At 38.4% G+C, this 18,488-nt stretch overlaps 1 protein-coding gene and 1 long non-coding RNA gene across 18 annotated transcripts in view; one reads left to right on the top strand and one right to left on the bottom strand.

Annotated features, from left to right (window-relative positions):
• Window positions 1–18,488, top strand: part of dmd (dystrophin) — a 200,158-nt gene that overhangs the window by 105,246 nt on the left and 76,424 nt on the right. For all 17 annotated transcript variants that reach the window (XR_014530372.1, XR_014530373.1, XR_014530374.1 and 14 more), the window contains 6 exons: window positions 3,574–3,730; window positions 6,512–6,629; window positions 13,451–13,719; window positions 14,042–14,188; window positions 15,562–15,640; window positions 15,785–15,845. Coding sequence is in view for 12 of the 17 variants with exons in the window: in XM_083522230.1 (XP_083378356.1) it covers window positions 3,574–3,730; window positions 6,512–6,629; window positions 13,451–13,719; window positions 14,042–14,188; window positions 15,562–15,640; window positions 15,785–15,845 (831 nt within the window). In the remaining 5 variants the exon portion in view is untranslated. The remainder of the gene's footprint in view (window positions 1–3,573; window positions 3,731–6,511; window positions 6,630–13,450; window positions 13,720–14,041; window positions 14,189–15,561; window positions 15,641–15,784; window positions 15,846–18,488) is intronic.
• LOC310715837 lies at window positions 12,498–12,972 on the bottom strand. The gene is made up of 2 exons (XR_014530411.1): window positions 12,843–12,972; window positions 12,498–12,587 (listed from the first exon to the last, which is right to left on the bottom strand). It is a non-coding gene; the product is annotated as an uncharacterized lncRNA (long non-coding RNA).

The raw sequence follows: 18,488 nt of genomic DNA, 5'->3' as shown, positions 1-18,488 counted from the left end.
GTTTAATGTTGTTTGTAGGTCTTTTCTAATTTCAGTTTTGTCTTCAGCTTCCTCAGTTGTTCAGTTAAACATTCGATTTCTTTGTTTTTAGAAGCTTTTGGGTTGCTTTTAAGGTCAGTTTTAAGTCATTATCCATATGTACTCTGAAGCACCATTATATCTTTATTTAGTTTGGTTTAAAAGCAAATAAGGAATGGGAGGCAGTGTCATTCGTTGTCTGGTTTCTTGAAAATCGAGAAAAAATAGATGTAATTTTGTAACAATAAATGCAGCACAGAAGTGGTTCATTTTAATTCCATTTCGTTGATATACACAGGAAAATTTACATAAATTTTGTTATTGTCTAAGTATTTTTGTACCCGACTATAACTTCTGAGCTTGAACACAATTATATCAGTAGAATTTCCTAAAATATGCGATGCAATACGATGCTCCCCGATTACGAGGCAGTGTGATCCGATTTCGATTACATTTAACACAATCAGATACAATGCAATAGGATGCAATGGGATTCAATAATGTACAGATAGTTGACTTTTATTTCTTTGGTTCAGACAGACAGCAAATCATCAATTTACTTAAGTGCCTTCTGCCTTTGAAGTGCAAAAAAAGAAAGAAAAATATTAAATAAAACCATTTCTTTTCCTGTTGTCCTGTTTTGACAAAATCACGTCATGACTGCTCCTAGAGGAATTTTTTAAAGCACTTCCCCACCTTTTCAATGTGCTTAGCTACTGCTGGGCCCATCCACAAATATTTGTCTAATTTCTGAGCTCTAATTTCATTAAACGTAACCCAAATTAAATCAGGTTTTATTAGGCGTTGGTTCGGTAACACCCTGAGCCTGATTTGTACTCCCTTGTATTAAATAAATGGAAGAAGAAGATACTGATATGCCACTAATTGGTGCTTTGCTTGTTGGATTGTATCTTCTACCAAGGCTGGGAAGTGTCATTGGACTCATTTTGCTTTTTCCAATAAACTGCCCCAGCAACTTTGGGTCAACCACGTCTGCAGCTTCTCTGACTGTTGTCATCCTTAGAAAGCATGAAGCATGGATGCAGTAGCCACCAGTTGCTGTAGCATCTTTTAGCTGGACCAGGAACTGTAGCATCTACTAGTCCACTGGCTGAACTTGGAGAAGGGGCTGGAAGCACTGGTCCTTCTTTATGAACACAAATGTCCACAAGCACACTTCAAAATGTAGTGGAACATCTTCCCAGAAGAGTGAAGTGAATCATAAGAGCAAATTGGGACTAAATGTGGAATGTGATGTTATAAAAGCACATACCGTACTTATGACAAGGTGTCCGCAAACATTTGACAATATATTGTAATGTTTAGTGTTTCGTGTAGATGCAGTTCCACCACCAGGAGACTATTGTACAGTATATTATCTTCATTATTTTCTTTTGTATTATTATTTGGTAGTCTTTTAAGAACCCAGCCATTAGGGTTGTACAAGCCAGTGCACTCTTAGTGCCGGTACCAAGCCCGAAAAAATGGGAAGGGTTGCGTTAGGAAGGGCATTCAGCGTAAAAACATGTGCCAAATCGAACATGCGGATCACGAATACGGATGATCCGCTGTGGCGACCCCTAATAGGTGAAGCCGAAAGAAAGGATCATCCGCATGTTTGGCTTGGGACCGGCACTAAGGCTTGTGCAACCCTAATGGCTGGGGTCGGTTCCCTGACCAGGGATCGAACCCGGGCCGCAGCGGTGAGAGCGCCGCATCCTAACCACTAGACCACCAGGGACCCTATAGTCTTTCGGTAAATATTCCATTTATTTAGATAATTCATTAAATATATTATTTATATAATATTTTACATTTTTTATTTATTTACCTGAAAAGGGTATATTTTCCTGTATTCCTTCTGCCACTGTATTGGTCAGAACAGTCTCAGGCCTCTTTATAATTACTAACTTACTTAATTGTCGATATACACAACAGCTGTTTGTGCTACTTTTGAGGCATTGAAAGTAAACGTATTTTATTGTGATCAAATTCGGACTTTGATTTACTTTTTTCTTAATTTGTAAATGACTAAAGTGCTAAATGTTTTTTGCATTTTCTTACTGAATTGACTTAGTTACAAGACTAATAAATTAAGGCATGTTTTATCTAAATGAAACATCTGGGAGATTATAATCGGGGTCGTCACAGCACCGTTTCTAGGCATAGACTAATTAGGCGGTCGCTTAAGGAGCAACCAGCTGAGGCACCAGTGAATGCCCCCAGCCCCACAGCTGCCCTCTCCCCCACCCCTACTCCAAGCGAGTATTATTATTATTAGTTATTATTATTACTTGGTAGTGGTAGGAGTATTTGTTTGTAATTTTGACATATTATCTGAGTGGTTTCTCCAGTGATAGTGAGCGCTGCTGTTAGGAAGAGAAATTAAGCATTGTGGTGGGAGGGCAGAGTCAATGTAGGGGTGACAATAAGAATCTTGCCTAGGGTTCCAAATGGGCTAGAAACAGCCCTGGGTTGTCATGTGCACATGACAAACAAATAAGGGAATAATTGGTGAAGCTTGTTTCCACACTATTAAGCCATATTTTTGTATGGTTTGTAAATGTAACACGATGCCATAGTATTATCACTGCTGCTAGTTTATGGTTTTGAATTTAGTCTACTGTTTTACCCCCTTGTAGAGCATTTTTAGAAATAACAGACCCAACGTTTTTTGACCTTTTTAGGACATATTTGAGAGACAATTAATTGTTTCCCATTTAAACGACATTGCAGAGCTCTCAGCTTCATCCTCTTCTTTTGGCTGCTCCCATTATGGGTCATCATCTGTCTCCATACCCCCCTGTCCTCTACATCTGCCTCTACTACCTGCATGTCTCCACATCCTTAAACCTCCTCCTTGGTCTTTCACTTTTCCTCCTCCCTGGCAGCTCCATCCTCTGAATTCTCCTACTGGTATACCCCATGTCCCTCCTCTTCACATGTCCAAACCATCTCAATCTCGCCTCCCTCACCTTGGCTCCAAAACATCCTACATTAATCCTGTCTATCCTCGTCACTCCCAATAAAAATCTCAGCATTTTTAAATCTGCCACCTCCAGTTCCACCGCCAGCTCCAGATCCTGTCTTTTAGTTATTGCCAATGTCCACAGAGCTCTCAGCTTACCTCTTACAATCTCTTACAATATGTATCAGACATTGATCAGTGGACTTCAGCTCAGCATTTAATGAATAATTTTAGTTAGCTTTAGTCAAAACCCAGCTTTTACCTGGATCAGCAGCTTTTAAACTGCTAGGAAGCAGCAGGTGAGCTGGTGAACACACATCTGGAGCCCCGGTTCACACAGGTGACCGCTACAGATGCATGCCCTTCCCACTGCTCTTCTTTCTAATTACCAGTGTCTGCTCTTCTATAAACTTCTTAAGTTTATTGTAGATACATTTTGGTTGGATGGTTTCAAGAATGAAAGAACATACTTCGTAAATCTAGTCCCAAGATGTATATACAATATGTAAATAGATCATGTATTTATATATTGTATGCTTCAGTGTTTTTGCCATTCTTTGTTACTTCTATTCTTTTCTTCTTTTTAGGCATTACCTGGATGATAACATGGAACAGTGGAAGAATTTTCACTTATCCTTACAAGGTCTGCTCCAGTGGCTACAGCTTAAGAGGGAGGAGCTGGAGCAACAGAAACCAGTTGGGGGCGATGTACCTGCTGTACATCAGCAGCTGATCATCCATAAGGTGAATGACACTTTTTACTTAGTTTTTACTTCCTGTTTTTGTTGCAAGGCAGATTTGCAGAGTACTTTTTGTGGGTTTCCGGGTAGACATATTGATTATAGCAAGGAGCAGATTTAAGTATCATGACTGTATTTGTTGTAATCACAATATTTAACCCTAGGAATTCCCATTTTAAGTGCTGTAAATACACTCAAATGCCATTAAAACAAAATATGAAATATATACACTTACTATCCCATTTAATAGGAGCACCTGTACATTTGCTCATTCCAAAACCATTTGTTCTTTAATTCAATTCAATTCATTTTTATTTGTCTAGCGCTTTTAACAAGAGACATTGTCTCACATTAGCTTTACACAGATAATTCAGTGATGAATTAATAAGTTTGTTCCTTATAAGTGTAGGTTTGTCCCTAATAAGCAAGCTGGTGGCGACTGTGGCAAGGAAAAACTGCCTGAGATGGCATTAGGAAGAAACCTTGAGAGGAACCAGACTCAAGAGGGAACCTTTCCTCATTTGGGTGGCACAGAATGTCCATTTATTACAGTTAAACGATATTGAGGTGTGCAGTGATGGTGAGAAAATGCAAACTGTAGTCCTGTGTCAGTAGAACAGAAAGTTGGCTTTAAGTACAGTCCAAAACCATCCCCAGCTGCACAGAGTGGCCTTCAATCGAGAGGCAGGCTTAGGCAGGAACAGTAGTCACTAGTACCTCAGGAGCATGTTTAACTCAACAGAAAGAAAGAGAGAGAGAAAGAGAGAGATAGAAGAGGGGTGACAAGAAGAGAAAGATATAGATTATTAGATATCCTTATTGTTTTTACAAACCCGATTCCAAAAAGGTGGGAACACTGTACAAATTGGGAATAAAAAAGGAATGCAATAATTTACAAATCTCATAAACTTATATTTTATTCACAATAGAATATAGATAACATATCAAATGTTAAAAGTGAGACATTTTGAAATGTCATGCCAAATATTGGCTCATTTTGGATTTCATGAGAGCTACACATTCCAAAAAAGTTGGGACAGGAAGAAATAAGAGGCCGGAAAAGTTACATGTACATACAAGGAACAGCTGGAGGACCAAATTGCAACTTATTAGGCCAATTGGCAACATGATTGGGTATAAAAAGAGCTTCTTAGAGTGGCAGTGCCTCTCAGAAGTCAAGATGGGCAGAGGATCACCAATTCCCCCAATGCTGTGGCGAAAAATAGTGGAGCAATATCAGAAAGGAGTTTTTAAGAGAAAGATTGCCAAGAGTTTGAAGTTATCATCATCTACAGTGCATCATATCATCCAAAGTTTCAGAGAAACTGGAACAATCTCTGTGCGTAAGGGTCAAGGCCGGAAAACCAAACTGGATGCCCGTGATCTTTGAGCCCTTAGACGGCACTGCATCACATACAGGAATGCTACTGTAATGGAAATCACAGCATGGGCTCAGGAACACTTCCAGAAAACATTGTCGGTGAACACAATCCACCGTGCCATTCGCCGTTGCCAGCTAAAACTCTACAGGTCAAAAAAGAAGGCATATCTAAATGTGTCCAGAAGCACAGGTGTTTTCTCTGGGCCAAGGCTCATTTAAAATGGACTGTGGCAAAGTGCAAAACTGTTCTGTGGTCAGACAAATCAAAATTTGAAGTTCTTTTTGTAAAAAAGCTGGGTCGCCATGTCATCCGGACTAAAGAGAATAAGGACAACCCAAGTTTTTATTAGCACTCAGTTCAGAAGCCTGCATCTCTGATGGTTTCTGATGGAACACATATTCACTGAAAAATCTATATCCATGATCCTTCCAGATCTGCTCCTTTACCTCAGAAAAATCTAAGATTTAAGAGAGGTCAAAGGCTTGACTAAATAAATATGTTTTCCGCCTTGACTTGGGACACTGAGACTGTGTCTGAATCCCGAACAGTAATTGGAAAACTGTTACATAACTGGGGGTTTTAGAAGAGAAAGATCTGCCCCCTGCTGTTGTCTTCATTTTTCAGGTATCAAAACAAATACCCTGCACCTTTTGACCAAAATACACGTGGGGGATCATACTGGTACAGAAGTTCATTTAGATACTGCGGCGTAAGACTGTTAAGTGCTTTAAACGTCAGTAGTAGCATTTTATTATTAATGAGAGATTTAATTGCGAGCAGTGTAGACTGCTTAAAACAGGGGTGATGTGGTCATATTTCCTAGATCTAGTAAGGACGCTTGCTGTTCGTCTGCTACAGTCCATATAAGAAGGGTCTCCCTGCGGATAAGCAGAATATCAGCAGGTGGATTGTGGATGCTATCTCCTCCTCTTATTTGTTCTCTTGTCTCTCCGGTCCTTGCGGGGTCAGAGCTCACTCAACCCAGAGCATGGCGGCATCTAAAGCCTTTTCCTCTGGAGAGTCTCTCCAGGACATTTACAACACTGAGGGCTGGTCTACCTTTGTCAGGTACTCTAGCCTTGACCTTAGTGACTCTTCAGGCCCCTCTACACTCGTTCCGAAAGTGTTGTTGATGCAGCTCGAGTTCCTGAAGGGGACTCTTTAGGTTACGTATGTAACCCTGGTTCCCCGAGGGAACGATGCTGCGTCACGGTGCCACACTTCCTGCATCCCTGCGAGCGCTTCCTTCACTTTCGAAGCAAGCACCGTCTCCAGTTGCATGTGCTTTTATAGCTTCCTGGTCGTGACACCACCCCGCCGGTGACATCGCGCTTTTTCTTTGGACTTTCCTAAAGCGTTCCCAAAGCATTGTTGTAACCTGAAGACGTTTCATTTTGTTACAGGATTTCAGGAGGGAGCTGAGTGCAAAAGAGCCTTCAATCAATGGAGCACTTGATAATGTGAAGACTTTTCTGATTGAGATGCCTGGTGAACAAAGGAAACAGACTCCTGTTGAAAGAGGTATGTTATTTCTGGTTATAATCATAAATCTTATAACAGGAAATTATAAAAATAGTTTTTACTCAGTTATATGTAATTATATATTTCTTATCAAGTTTTTAAGGGATTATGTGGTTAGTGGCTTTAGGGGGTTAAAGCCTTCCAAACAGACTGTTTCAGTGTTTAAACGCAATCATTATTTAAATATTTGTACATAATATTTTTCAATATTGAGATTTAAATATATAGATTTAATGATGAAAAACATATTTTAGAAATTCTACAATACATTTATTCAATATTTTTATTGTATTTATTGGCAGAATGTCTAATAATGATAGAGCTGATAGCAGTAATCCAGTGCAACGGTCTGAAGATTTGATGTAATCACAGAGGGAAGTAGGGGTGCAGAAGTGGCATGCGGGAGAGAAATACTGATAGCTGCATGGCAGTATAGGAAGAGTGATGGGGAAGGATACCAAATGATGATCTGAGATGTGAAATGGGGCAGCATTGATGTCTGTACCCAGCAATAGGAGGTTGAAAACAATGTCTTGGGCATTTAATTAATTTTGGGTGAGAGGGCAGCTGTTGAATGTTGGACAAAGGTGGTGTTGGTAAATGATGAGCGTGTCCATTTCTTCAATAAGGTCACCTAGGGGACTAACAGGAGAATAGATAACAATGAGGAGAAGGTTGATTGGAGAGGTGACTGTAACATCATGCAATTCAAAGTGTAAGATGTTGAGATATTTGGAGTCAGATTTATTGATTTTCAAAAGTTCTGGAATTGCTAGAAGTTGATTTTCCAGGCCATCTTCATGTATTCCAGATTCTACTTCATTAAATAAAAAATGTGTTGAATAAGTACTCACCTTCAACCAGTGCCAACACTCCTCCAGAACTTGTTTTACTGCCAGGAACTTTTAGCTGCTGATGTATTAATTTTGTTCAGCTTGGAACAAGTTCTTGGAAATCAGCTGAAGGAGACAATCCAACCCCCATGATGATGCTAAAGCATCCAATTCCATGATGAAGGACTTGGAGGCATCTGGGTACTTAAGCATTGTTTTAGCATGGTTAAAATGCAAGATTGTCCAGGCAGAGGCTTTATAGATGCTGCATAGCTTGGGTTTAATATAGATCTTAGCCTCTTCTTGTTTCTACTCAGGAAATAACGGTAATAGATAGCATACTTGACAATTACTTGGTTTAATTCATGATAATCGCTGCAGGGTTCGAGGCTTTTTCTATTAAAAAGAATTCAGCAAATGCTGGTGAGTTGTAGGGAAAAATCTCTGGTCTTCTAAACCATAGTTTGGCTTATATGTTTGAGGAGGACTAAAGCCACTCACCCAGTCTTAATAAAAACTTTCTTGAGGTCCTGATACATATTTCCACACTAGAGTGGGTTTTAGGACTCTTAACTGAAGTTGATGTCACAAGGAGCATTTAAATCCATAAACAGTGTAGAGGTATCATGGGAACCTATAAAGTGTATCTCGCATGCACCCGCATGGATATACATCCAAGGAAGCCCCCACACCATTGAAAAGTTTCTAGGCAAGAGTGTTTTCTATGAAGTTGCCATCTGCTCAGGAATCAGTTCTGAGACTGTTTTGTTGTCGGGTTCTCAGTAATTGCACAAGTGAGTCCTCTTGATTCCTATTGATCTCTCCAAAAAAATCTATCACCGCTTCTTCTTAAAGAATACTAAGTAGCACCTCTACACTCAAACAATATACTGCCACCTTGTGGTTAAACTGCAAAACACAAAATTTCCCCTCTCACTTGAAAGGTTTCTTCATATCAAAGGTTTACAGTTCAGAAAGTTTTTATGTTTTAAAGGTTACTACAAATTACAACCTCAGTAAAAACTTAAGTAACCAAATAACAAATAACCATTACTGTGCATGGTTACTAACATTAACTTTACAACTGACTTTAACACTGTAATAAATATAATGGAATAAATGGAGTCACTAATTAAATTGCATTGCTTCTGATGCACATCTCAAGCACTTCAGGCAGTTTTACGGTTCACATAACTTGTGAGTGTAACACCAAAACAAGATGCTTTGTTTCCCTTTTCATATGTATAAGGTTTTTAAAGGTTATCAGTTGATCTAAACACTTTATAATGTCTCCTAGGATTGAATGTCATTTGTGTGTTAGTTTGGATGCATACAATTTTTTTTTGTCACTCAGGACAAAAGTACTTTTCCAAATTTGTTGCCTAATGTTCAAGGGTAGAGAGAACGTGGAAGCTCCCTTTCTCACATGAACAGGTCTCTTCACTCTCACCTGGTCCCCTGGTTTAAAAGTGCGGTACTTGGCTTCCCGTCTTTTGTCTGTGTACGTTTTACTCTTAAGCTCCGTGTTACTGGCAGTGTCCTTAACCTGAGTGCATTTGTCACTCTTAAGGCCCACAGGAAAAATGTTCAGCTTTGTACGCATTTTGCGATGGTGAAGAAGTTCAGAAGGAGCGTGTGAAGTAGATCTTTAATTCTGCAAGAACTCAAGTCACTGCATGTTTCCATAGTTTCCCCATTTGTTCTGCAGAAAGGATGCATTCCTTCAGAACTCTGTTCCGACGTTCCACAGCACCGTTGCCCTAGGGGTAATATATGCTACTACGTATGTGACTTATTCCCCTCTCTTTTAAGAAATCCGCAAACCCACTGGAGAGAAACTGAGGGCCTTGACGGTTACGACACACTGAGGATTGTCCTCCCTACCGAAGACTGAGTGAAGAAAGGATGTGACCACCTCTGCAGTAAAATTTGGTGCAAATGTCACCTCAGGCAGGTTACTGCGGTAATCAACTCGGTAGATGGCAAAACAGCAGTCTGAAGGTCCAATGTCACTGCCACTGTACCATTAAATCAGGCCCAAGAATGATCGTATTGAAGCAAGGTCATGCGGTCCATGGGAATCAGTGATTGCAGACATGTGTTAATTATCTCCCAGTTGAGTTCTAGTCCTGCATCAGATAAACGCAGCATGACAGAGCGCAGCGTCACATCATGGCTATCTTATATACTATCCATGACTGACCTATAGTAGTACCATACACGATAATAACCTCTAGGTAGTTCCTGACTCCATGTATGCCTTTAAGAACAGTTTCCATCAGCTTTTGAAACGCAGACGGCGCAGAGGCGAGCCCATATTGGACCAGGCAATATCTGAAGAGGCCATGGTGATAAAAACTGTGATGTTACTTTACACTCCTCATGTAAAGTAAGTTGATGGTAAGCGGCTGTCAATTGTTGTGAACATGGAGGCATGTCTAAGATCACTTAACAGTTCCTCTATGTGTGGCAGATGGTGACTGTCAACAATTAGAGCCTTATCTGACTCACGCAGATCGACACAGACGGATTTTTTCTCCTTTCCTTGCGGTCACAACGATGAACGGTGAAATCCAAGGAGAAGAATAGATTTTCTCAATTTCTCGGTTTTCTCAAACAGACAGCTTGTCGGACAGCGAACGGCAGTCGGCGTAATTTCTGGCGTACCGGGGTACCATCAGATTTGACTGTTGGTTTATGGACGAAGGCTTTTAGGCATCTCACATACGCATTTGGAGCAGGAATGGTTTCACCAACAACTGCATGCAATTCGTCAGGTGCAGACATGGTATCAGTGAAAAGAACAGTTCAAAGCTCGAATTAAGTCCATAGCTGTTAAAGCATGGCCACCTTTATTACCTGATCATTCAGTGAGACGTCTCATGTAAACATCTTTGGACTGGAATATCCTCTTTCAAGTACGTGACTAGTTTCACTTTAGGAGCCGTGAGTGAGCAGTCCAAAAAATGTCTTTTGTACACGTCTTCAGGCAAAATTGACACTGAAGGGCCAGTGTCCACAACTCATTTAGTCTCAACTGAAAGTTCATTTGATGTTGTAACACAAACATTGCATAAACGTTTGTCTGCAGAAGTTTTCACAGCATCAGTCAAAAGAACAACAACTTCAGGTACTACTTCCCAAACATCCAGAAGAACCGCATACTTTAGAGAAATGTCCGATCTTACCGCAGGTACGACAAGGTCATTTTTAACTCCACATTGGTAACACATGCGATTTACTCTCGGTGAAAGTATCAGCAACAGGTTTCGCTCCATCAGGACGCGACGTGCTCTTCTTCCGATGCCGAAATGGATTGGATCTTTTACGGCATGAGCTGTGGAATTGTCTCGTCAGCACATTGAGAACGCACATCGCACTGTCGAGTGACCACATCATTAACTTTGAGCGTGAAATTATTGTGTTCTCAGTTACTCAGTAACTGCACAAGTAAGTCTCCTTGTTTTTTTATTTGGCACATGCTACATTTCTTAAAAAACTTTCAAGGCTTCTTCTTAAAGAATACTAAGTAGCATCTATACACTCGAACAATATACTGCCACCTTGTGGTTAAACTGAAACACAACAGAGACACCTTCTATATGGCCTGAATGTACAGGTTTTGCATAATTTTGATTAGAAAATATTTGTGGAGCACTCTTGCAAATGGGCTGGACCTTCAGAGGTCGAAGCAGACTTGTCATTGTGCAACTGGGTGCCAAAGGCTAACAAATTAGAAGTACAATTTGTGATTAGGCTGCCTTTGGTGTTCCACATATAACAGTTTGAAAATCAGGCTACGTATGAACAGTTTCATTAATAAAATATTTAATGCTAATAAAATAAAGCATAGTCATTACTATGAAAACTAGAGCAGGCTAACAAAATGCTTTGCAGGTAGCTACATGGCACTCAGTCCTCTCACTCATTGTGGAGAGCCACTTAGTGTCCTTTTCTACTGCAGAGTGTGATTGGGTTTAGGTGTGTGTGTTTATAAAAGTGAATGTAAAAGAGTTAAGTGATTAATGTTGGGTGCTGTAGGAAGCAACTCCATTTCCAGCACTGATGTGATGCACAACCATGTGGAAATAGCATAATGCATGAAATTATGTCAAAACCACTACTATTACACCAGCACCAGTGCAGGTTCCACAGCATTCACGGTCTTCACGGATCTCCATCAATATGCTTAATTTAAAAGCAAGTCAGCAGATGACACCATTAGCCCTGCATTCTGTACTGACTCACCTGAAAACAGAAAATCATATTCTACATGCTATTTGTTGACTTTAGCTTCGCATTTAACACCATCAATTCATCTACGTTTATCTTCAAACATTCTCGTCTTGGAATCAGCATAAGCCTTTTTGCACACAGACCACAGGCTTTGCAAAAACACCTCATATATCACAAAGCTGCATGTTAAGTTACTCCTTCACCTTGCTAAATCAATTATTTTATATTAGATTGTTATTTGCACATTATTGCTATGTGCAAATTACATTGCTATGTGTAGTAGTAATCAACTATTGACTGTATTATACTGGATTCATCACACTGTTACACCATCTAACTGCACAAAAGTTATTTTATTTAACTTAGTTGCAACTTACTTTACTGGTTTACATCTTACACTTTACCTGTAGCTATAAAGTGTTCTTTAAAATCATACATACAATACTTATTTCATTTAATTTCTTTACTATTTGCACTACTGGTTGGATGCTAACTGCATTTTATTGTCTCTTATTTCAATCTCAGGAGTTTATGTAGAATTATGGGGTCATTTGCCATTTGACAAAAGAAAAGAAAATGTAGTTTGTATCTTTGTGCAAACTGCAAAAAACCTGTAAATCTCTCAGTGCTGTTAGCAGCAATCCTGTTATCTGTCCAAACGGGCTTCTATTAGACTGTGCTGCAGTTTAAACTTTAAACACTACAGACAATGTGGGACATTCTGACTATTAACACTGGTGAACCACTGATATGCGTATATATATATATATTGTTGTGTAAATATTAATTAACTATAATTATTTAATTCAGTTTTATTTGTATCTTTCAAAGCAGCTTTGTCTACATTGAAACTAATGAACTTTACACAGGCTTTAACAAAAGACAGTGTCTGTTACACAGTGTAACGGGTAAAATATGTTAAGAGCAGAGCGGCATTTTTCCGGTATTACTGCATGTGTGCAAGACCGAGGAATATGTCCTTATTATTTTCTGATGCTCGTTTCTAAGTTTCTTTGACTAACCCGTAACGCTGTTGCCAAGAAAAATTAAAAAGCACGAGTTTTGGAAACCTGTCTGTGCTTATATGATTTCTGTTGCAACTGGAGTTAGCGAGCTCTCCCTTCACCCAGACTCAACGCGTTACAACGGCTTGTATCTAAACAGTAGCCGACCAAGAAAGTCATTGTTCACTGTCTTCCTCCTTCCTTTCACAACTATTTCTCCCGGGAGTTAATCTTTTGGCATCGTCGTGCGTTTAAAAATCACCATCGGTGAAGCTTTTCTTCCGATGCCGTGCAGCTCAGAACACAGGTGTGTTTTTTCATGCCCGGTTTTTTCAGCATGACGAATGATTCGCATTTCCTGTAGAATTGTAATTGGTTCACCTGAACCCGTTCGGCAATTTCATTGGTCTAATGTTATGGGGCTCAGTTTTTTGGCTTAAAGTTTGTGAAACTGGAAAAAAAAACAGGAAAAATCCACAAATTAGCCGCTTCATTGTTTAAGCCGCAGGGTTCAAAGCATGGGAAAAAAGTAGCGGCTTATAGTCCGGAAAATACGGTACATATAAAAAATGTATGTAACTTACTACAAAAAGTACATATACTGAAATCTACCAAAAATACATGTACTGAGCATATAATTTGCAAATCCTATCGTTTAATTTCAGTGTTACTATAGAAATAAACAGACCTGTACAGTTACAGTATATGTAATGCTTAAAGTGTATTCTTTTCCTCATGTGTTCTCCAGCTGTCAGCTCAGAGGAAAGAAATCAAAATGTTGAACGCATTTTGCGTAAGGAAGCAGACGATGTAAACAAACTTTGGAAGAACCTACGTACAGCTGCAGCAGACTGGCAACAACAGCTGGAGCTAGCTTTGGAGAGACTGATGGAAATACAAAGTACAACGGAGCAGTTAGAGTTCAAGCTTCATCAAGTTGAAATTGAAAAGAATTCTTGGGACCCAGTTGAAGACCTGCTTGTTGACAATTTGAGTGACCAATTTGAGATGGTTAAGGTTAGTGTTTGGATTCGTGCTATGCTGATATACATTCAGTGATGAAAGGGTTTTGGGGTTTCAGAGGACAGTCTTAATGATGGTTAGAGGATTTTTAAAATACCTAGTTACCATAAACATATTTTACCTTCTATTTATCAGTCTTATTTGTGCTGTTTAAGGAGGCAATAATTCATCTTTTTTTGTTTTTAAATAATTATGGAGGAAGTCTGCATTTGAAAATGCACACGACTTTTCACTGTACAATCCAGAAAGCTGGTTTTAGTACAATGTTTATCTACAAGTGCATTGTCCAATATCCTCCTCCTTTCTGATTAACCAGGGATTCCAGGAGACGATAGCTCCGATCCAGGATGATGTGAATCATGTCAACAAATTAGTTTCTCAGTTTAGAGTGCCTGGTATACAGCTGTCTGCAGACAACCTGAAGAGAAACGATGATCTTAATAGGCGATGGAGATTTCTGCAGGTATGCATGTGTTTTTAGTATAAGCAGCCAAATAAGTTAAAGGATTGTAGTTTTTAAATATACACAAGTTAAACACAACCATTGTGTTTAGGTGTATACCACCTTTTTCATTTTTTAAGAAAAAAATACAAGGCCATACAAGGAAGTATGGCAAGACCAAGATATTAGACACAAAATATAGACTTATCATTTTTCAATGAATATGTTGATGACAGAAAGACATCATGGTTAAAATATTATATCTGAAGGTATATACTGTATGTGTAAAGAATATTAAAGCATGGCTCTGCCAACAGTTACAGTTAGGTTTACATAATGAATTATCAAGAAGTTATTTTTATTTCCTGTGCCCACCACAGTTTTTTAGTATATTATAAATATTTTTGAATAATTTATTCAAACACTAAAAACATAAAAAAAAAAAAAAAGCTGTAAAATTAAACAATAGCCAAATGTAATATTACATATATGCCATACATTTCATTAGATACAACAAATCTAAATAGCATGCGGCAACACAACAGCAGAAACATCTAAAATGTCCATAAAGTGGAGATGGTCTTTGTAGAGTGTCATCTTACATCCATATTCAGCATGTTACCCCAGTTACCTTATATGCTGGGATATGCGAAGAAAGAATTGAACTTTGCTGTAATATATATGCAACAAATAAAATCTATCTATCTATCTATCTATCTATCTATCTATCTATCTATCTATCTATCTATCTATCTATCTATCTATCTATCTATCTATCTATCTATCCATCCATCCATCCATCCATCCATCCATCCATCCATCCATCCATCCATCCATCCATCCATCCATCCATCCATCCATCCATCCATCCATCCATCCATCCAGATTATCTACAGGCTATGGTAATGGCATGCTAGTAGGTTAGATGTACTTATACATTGGAGTCCCAGGTGTCTTTCCTCTTCGGAGGATGAACGGCTGCCCTATGAATTGGATTGTTTTTGCCTGATCTTAATAGTACTGTAGGCTGGGAACAACAATACTGCACATTCTTCCCTTATTGAAACCCTGCAAGGTCTTTTTTTATTCAAATAAATGTGATTTGACTCTCAGAAAGTAATTCCAATTCAAACCCAATATTGAAGCTTTGAGTCATCCGGCCAGGACCCATACTGTATAATTAAAGCTTATTAGCAGAACAGGACATTCTCACAAACTTAACAAAAAGCCACTTTTAAGAGACATCCAGTTCCCAACTGCACATTGATACAATTATGAACCTTGTCATTGGGATACCTGTAAATCATTCCTATCTGGTGTTATCTTCACTGTGACTATTTGGAAAATTTGTCTGACAGTTTTTCCATCACTAATTTACCTTAATGTCTTTTTAGATATCTATTGAAGAGCATCTGTCCCAACTTATTGAGGCCCACAAAGACTTTGGACCCAATTCTCAGCAGTTTTTACAAGGTAAAACCATTATTATTATTATACATTAATTAATTTATGCAATTTGCTTTAATGTATTATGTACATCATTTCTTTCTTAATACATTATTCTTCTTCTTCTTCTTTTTACAGTATATTGATATATAAAAATGTTTCTGTTTACAGAGTCTGTGCAGAGTCCTTTCGAGCGCTCAGTTTCTCCAAACAGTGTTCCATATTATATAAAGTAAGTATTGAAAAAACAGATTTCACTAATTCATCAGTTGTTACCTAAAGCATATTACCAACAGACAGAAAATAACTAACTTATTCATTTACACATTGGAGTGTATAGCATAAAAACTACATAGAATATTTATACCAGGGGTCACCAACCTTTTTGAAACTGAGAGCTACTTCTTGGGTACCGATTAATGTGAAGGGCGACCAGTTTGATACACACAGTTTTCAGTTTGATCTGAAATAACAAATTTGCTCAATTTACCTTGTATTACCGTATTTTTCGGACTATAAGCCGCTACTTTTTTCCCACGTTTTGAACCCCGCGGCTTAAACAACGAAGCGGCTAATTTATGGATTTTTCCTGGGTTTTTCCCGGTTTCACAAACTTCAAGCCAAAAACCTGAGCGACATAACATTAGACCAATGAAATTCCCGAAACTGAAACGAAAAAACGCTGTTCAGTTGCAACAGAAATCATATAAGCACAGACAGGTTTCCAAAACTCGTGCTTTTTTATTATTCTTGGCAACAGCGTTACGGGTTAGTCAAAGAAACTTAGAAATGAGCATCAGAAAATAATAAGGACATATTCTTTGGTCTTGCACACATGCAATAATACTGGAAAATGCGGCGGCAGGCTATTCCCAAAATGTTGCTCTGCTCTTAAAGGAGCCACAACATATTTCACCCATTTCACCGTGTAACAGACACTGTCTTTCGTTAAAGCCTGTGTAAAGTTCATTAGTTTCAGTGTAGACACCTGCGGCTTATAGACAGGTGCAGCTTATTTATGTTCAAAATAAAAATCTTTGTCAAATTCAGTGGGTGTGGCTTATATATGGGTGCGCTTAATAGTCCAGAAATTACGGTATATGTTATTATTAATAAATAATGATATTCATTTATGTGAAGACACTGATCGTGTTAATGACTTCTTATAATAATTATCAACAATGATTTGACAAAGTAGGAAACAGCCATGTTGGTGACCCCTGATTTAAACAGTGCACTGCATTTGGTTAGTGATTCTTAGTAAGAAGCAGATGGCAGAAATCGTATTCCTACAGCAGCAATATAAAAACACCAGTTTTATTTTAATCAGTTGTCCTTCCATAGGTAGGTTATCAAGTATGAGATATATGTGTGTGTGTGTGTGTGTGTGTGTGTGTGTGTGTGTGTGTGTGTGTGTGTGTGTGTGTGTGTGTGTTGGTGTGTGTATGTGTGTGTGCGCACTTGTGACTGTTTATGTTACTTGATTGTTTGTGTTAACATAATATCTATGAAGTGAGTAGATGAATGTTTGTAGGATTTGTAGTGAATAACAAGTGTAACCAGCAGAGGACCTGATTCAATTCTGGAGTTGATCCAAATAGGGTTGAGGTCACAGCATGGTCACATTTCTGAAAAGGTTTTCTTAAGTAGCTTCCATCTTGTTTCCCCGGTAATGAACTCGGCATCCATTTCTACTTGTTTATGAGCCTTTAGTTAACATTGATCTGTTCTGCAGAAGCCATAAAGATGTCGGGACTCTTACTGTCTGAAAACAGATATTGAATTTTTTGTCAGAGCATACTTTCTTTCTTTCTTTCTTTCTTTCTTTCTTTCTTTCTTTCTTTCTTTCTTTCTTTCTTTCTTTCTTTCTTTCTTTCTTTCTTTCTTTCTTTCTTTCTTCAAAGATGAAGGCTGCTGAATTCTGAACTAGCTAAAGCTTGTTTAGAGACAGCTGGGCAGCCAGCCAGCAAATGTTAAGATATTCTGATCTACAGTATAAGACCTTGTGATTGTGTGCATTATGTCAAGATAATATTATGTTTATACTGTTTTCGTGTTCTCCATCCGCCCGGCCATTTATGTGCAATTCTCTCAAGGACGATTAGTTGAATGTTTATTCTGATGAAGGAGTTTGTTGAATTTGGCCTTGACCTGAACGGTCAGTCCTCATAAAAAAAGGAGTTTGTTGTTTGTCATTCCCACACAGCCCTAATTTCAACTTTGTTCCCTCTTTAAGTCCGAGCAACGGAGAGCGCTAAAGCTAGCTGAGTGAGCATTGGTGTAATAATGGTTTAATATACAGAGTGTGTTGTAGGATAAGTGGTAATGGAACTAATGTAATAACATTTACATTTGCATAATCACAGTGCCTCTATGGCACTAACAATAAATTGCAGATTTTTGTAGATTGGATTATTTACATGTTTGCCCTTTTAGAGTACAGGTAGTCCCGAGACATGACTTAGGCTACCCAGGAGTCTTAAATAATGGTGATCAGTATAGGGTAGTATAATACTGTAATCTGATAAGATTAAAATAAACGTAAGTCGAATCATCGTAACTCTGGGACCTTCAGTATTTGTTTCTGAGAACAGCCAGAACATTCAACCAGGTTAATGCACATTACATGGTACTTTCCCAAGATAATTAGCATAGACTGTGAAAATATATGCAGAGGACAACAAATGTTCAACATACAACTGTATATTCAGTCAGGTCCATAACTATTTAGACAACTTATTCTTAGTATAACTTAATACATCAGGTGAATGTACGAATTACAGCACTTTTTATATTTGTTATTTTTAAAAGAACTAAAAGTGAATACATATGCAATCTAACAGTCATGAAATACATTTTTAATAATAATAAAATA

This window comes from Silurus aristotelis, assembly GCF_946808225.1.
Source record: "Silurus aristotelis genome assembly, chromosome: 20".
Lineage (NCBI taxonomy): Eukaryota > Metazoa > Chordata > Actinopteri > Siluriformes > Siluridae > Silurus > Silurus aristotelis.
This window is presented reverse-complemented; position numbering and strand designations above follow the sequence as displayed.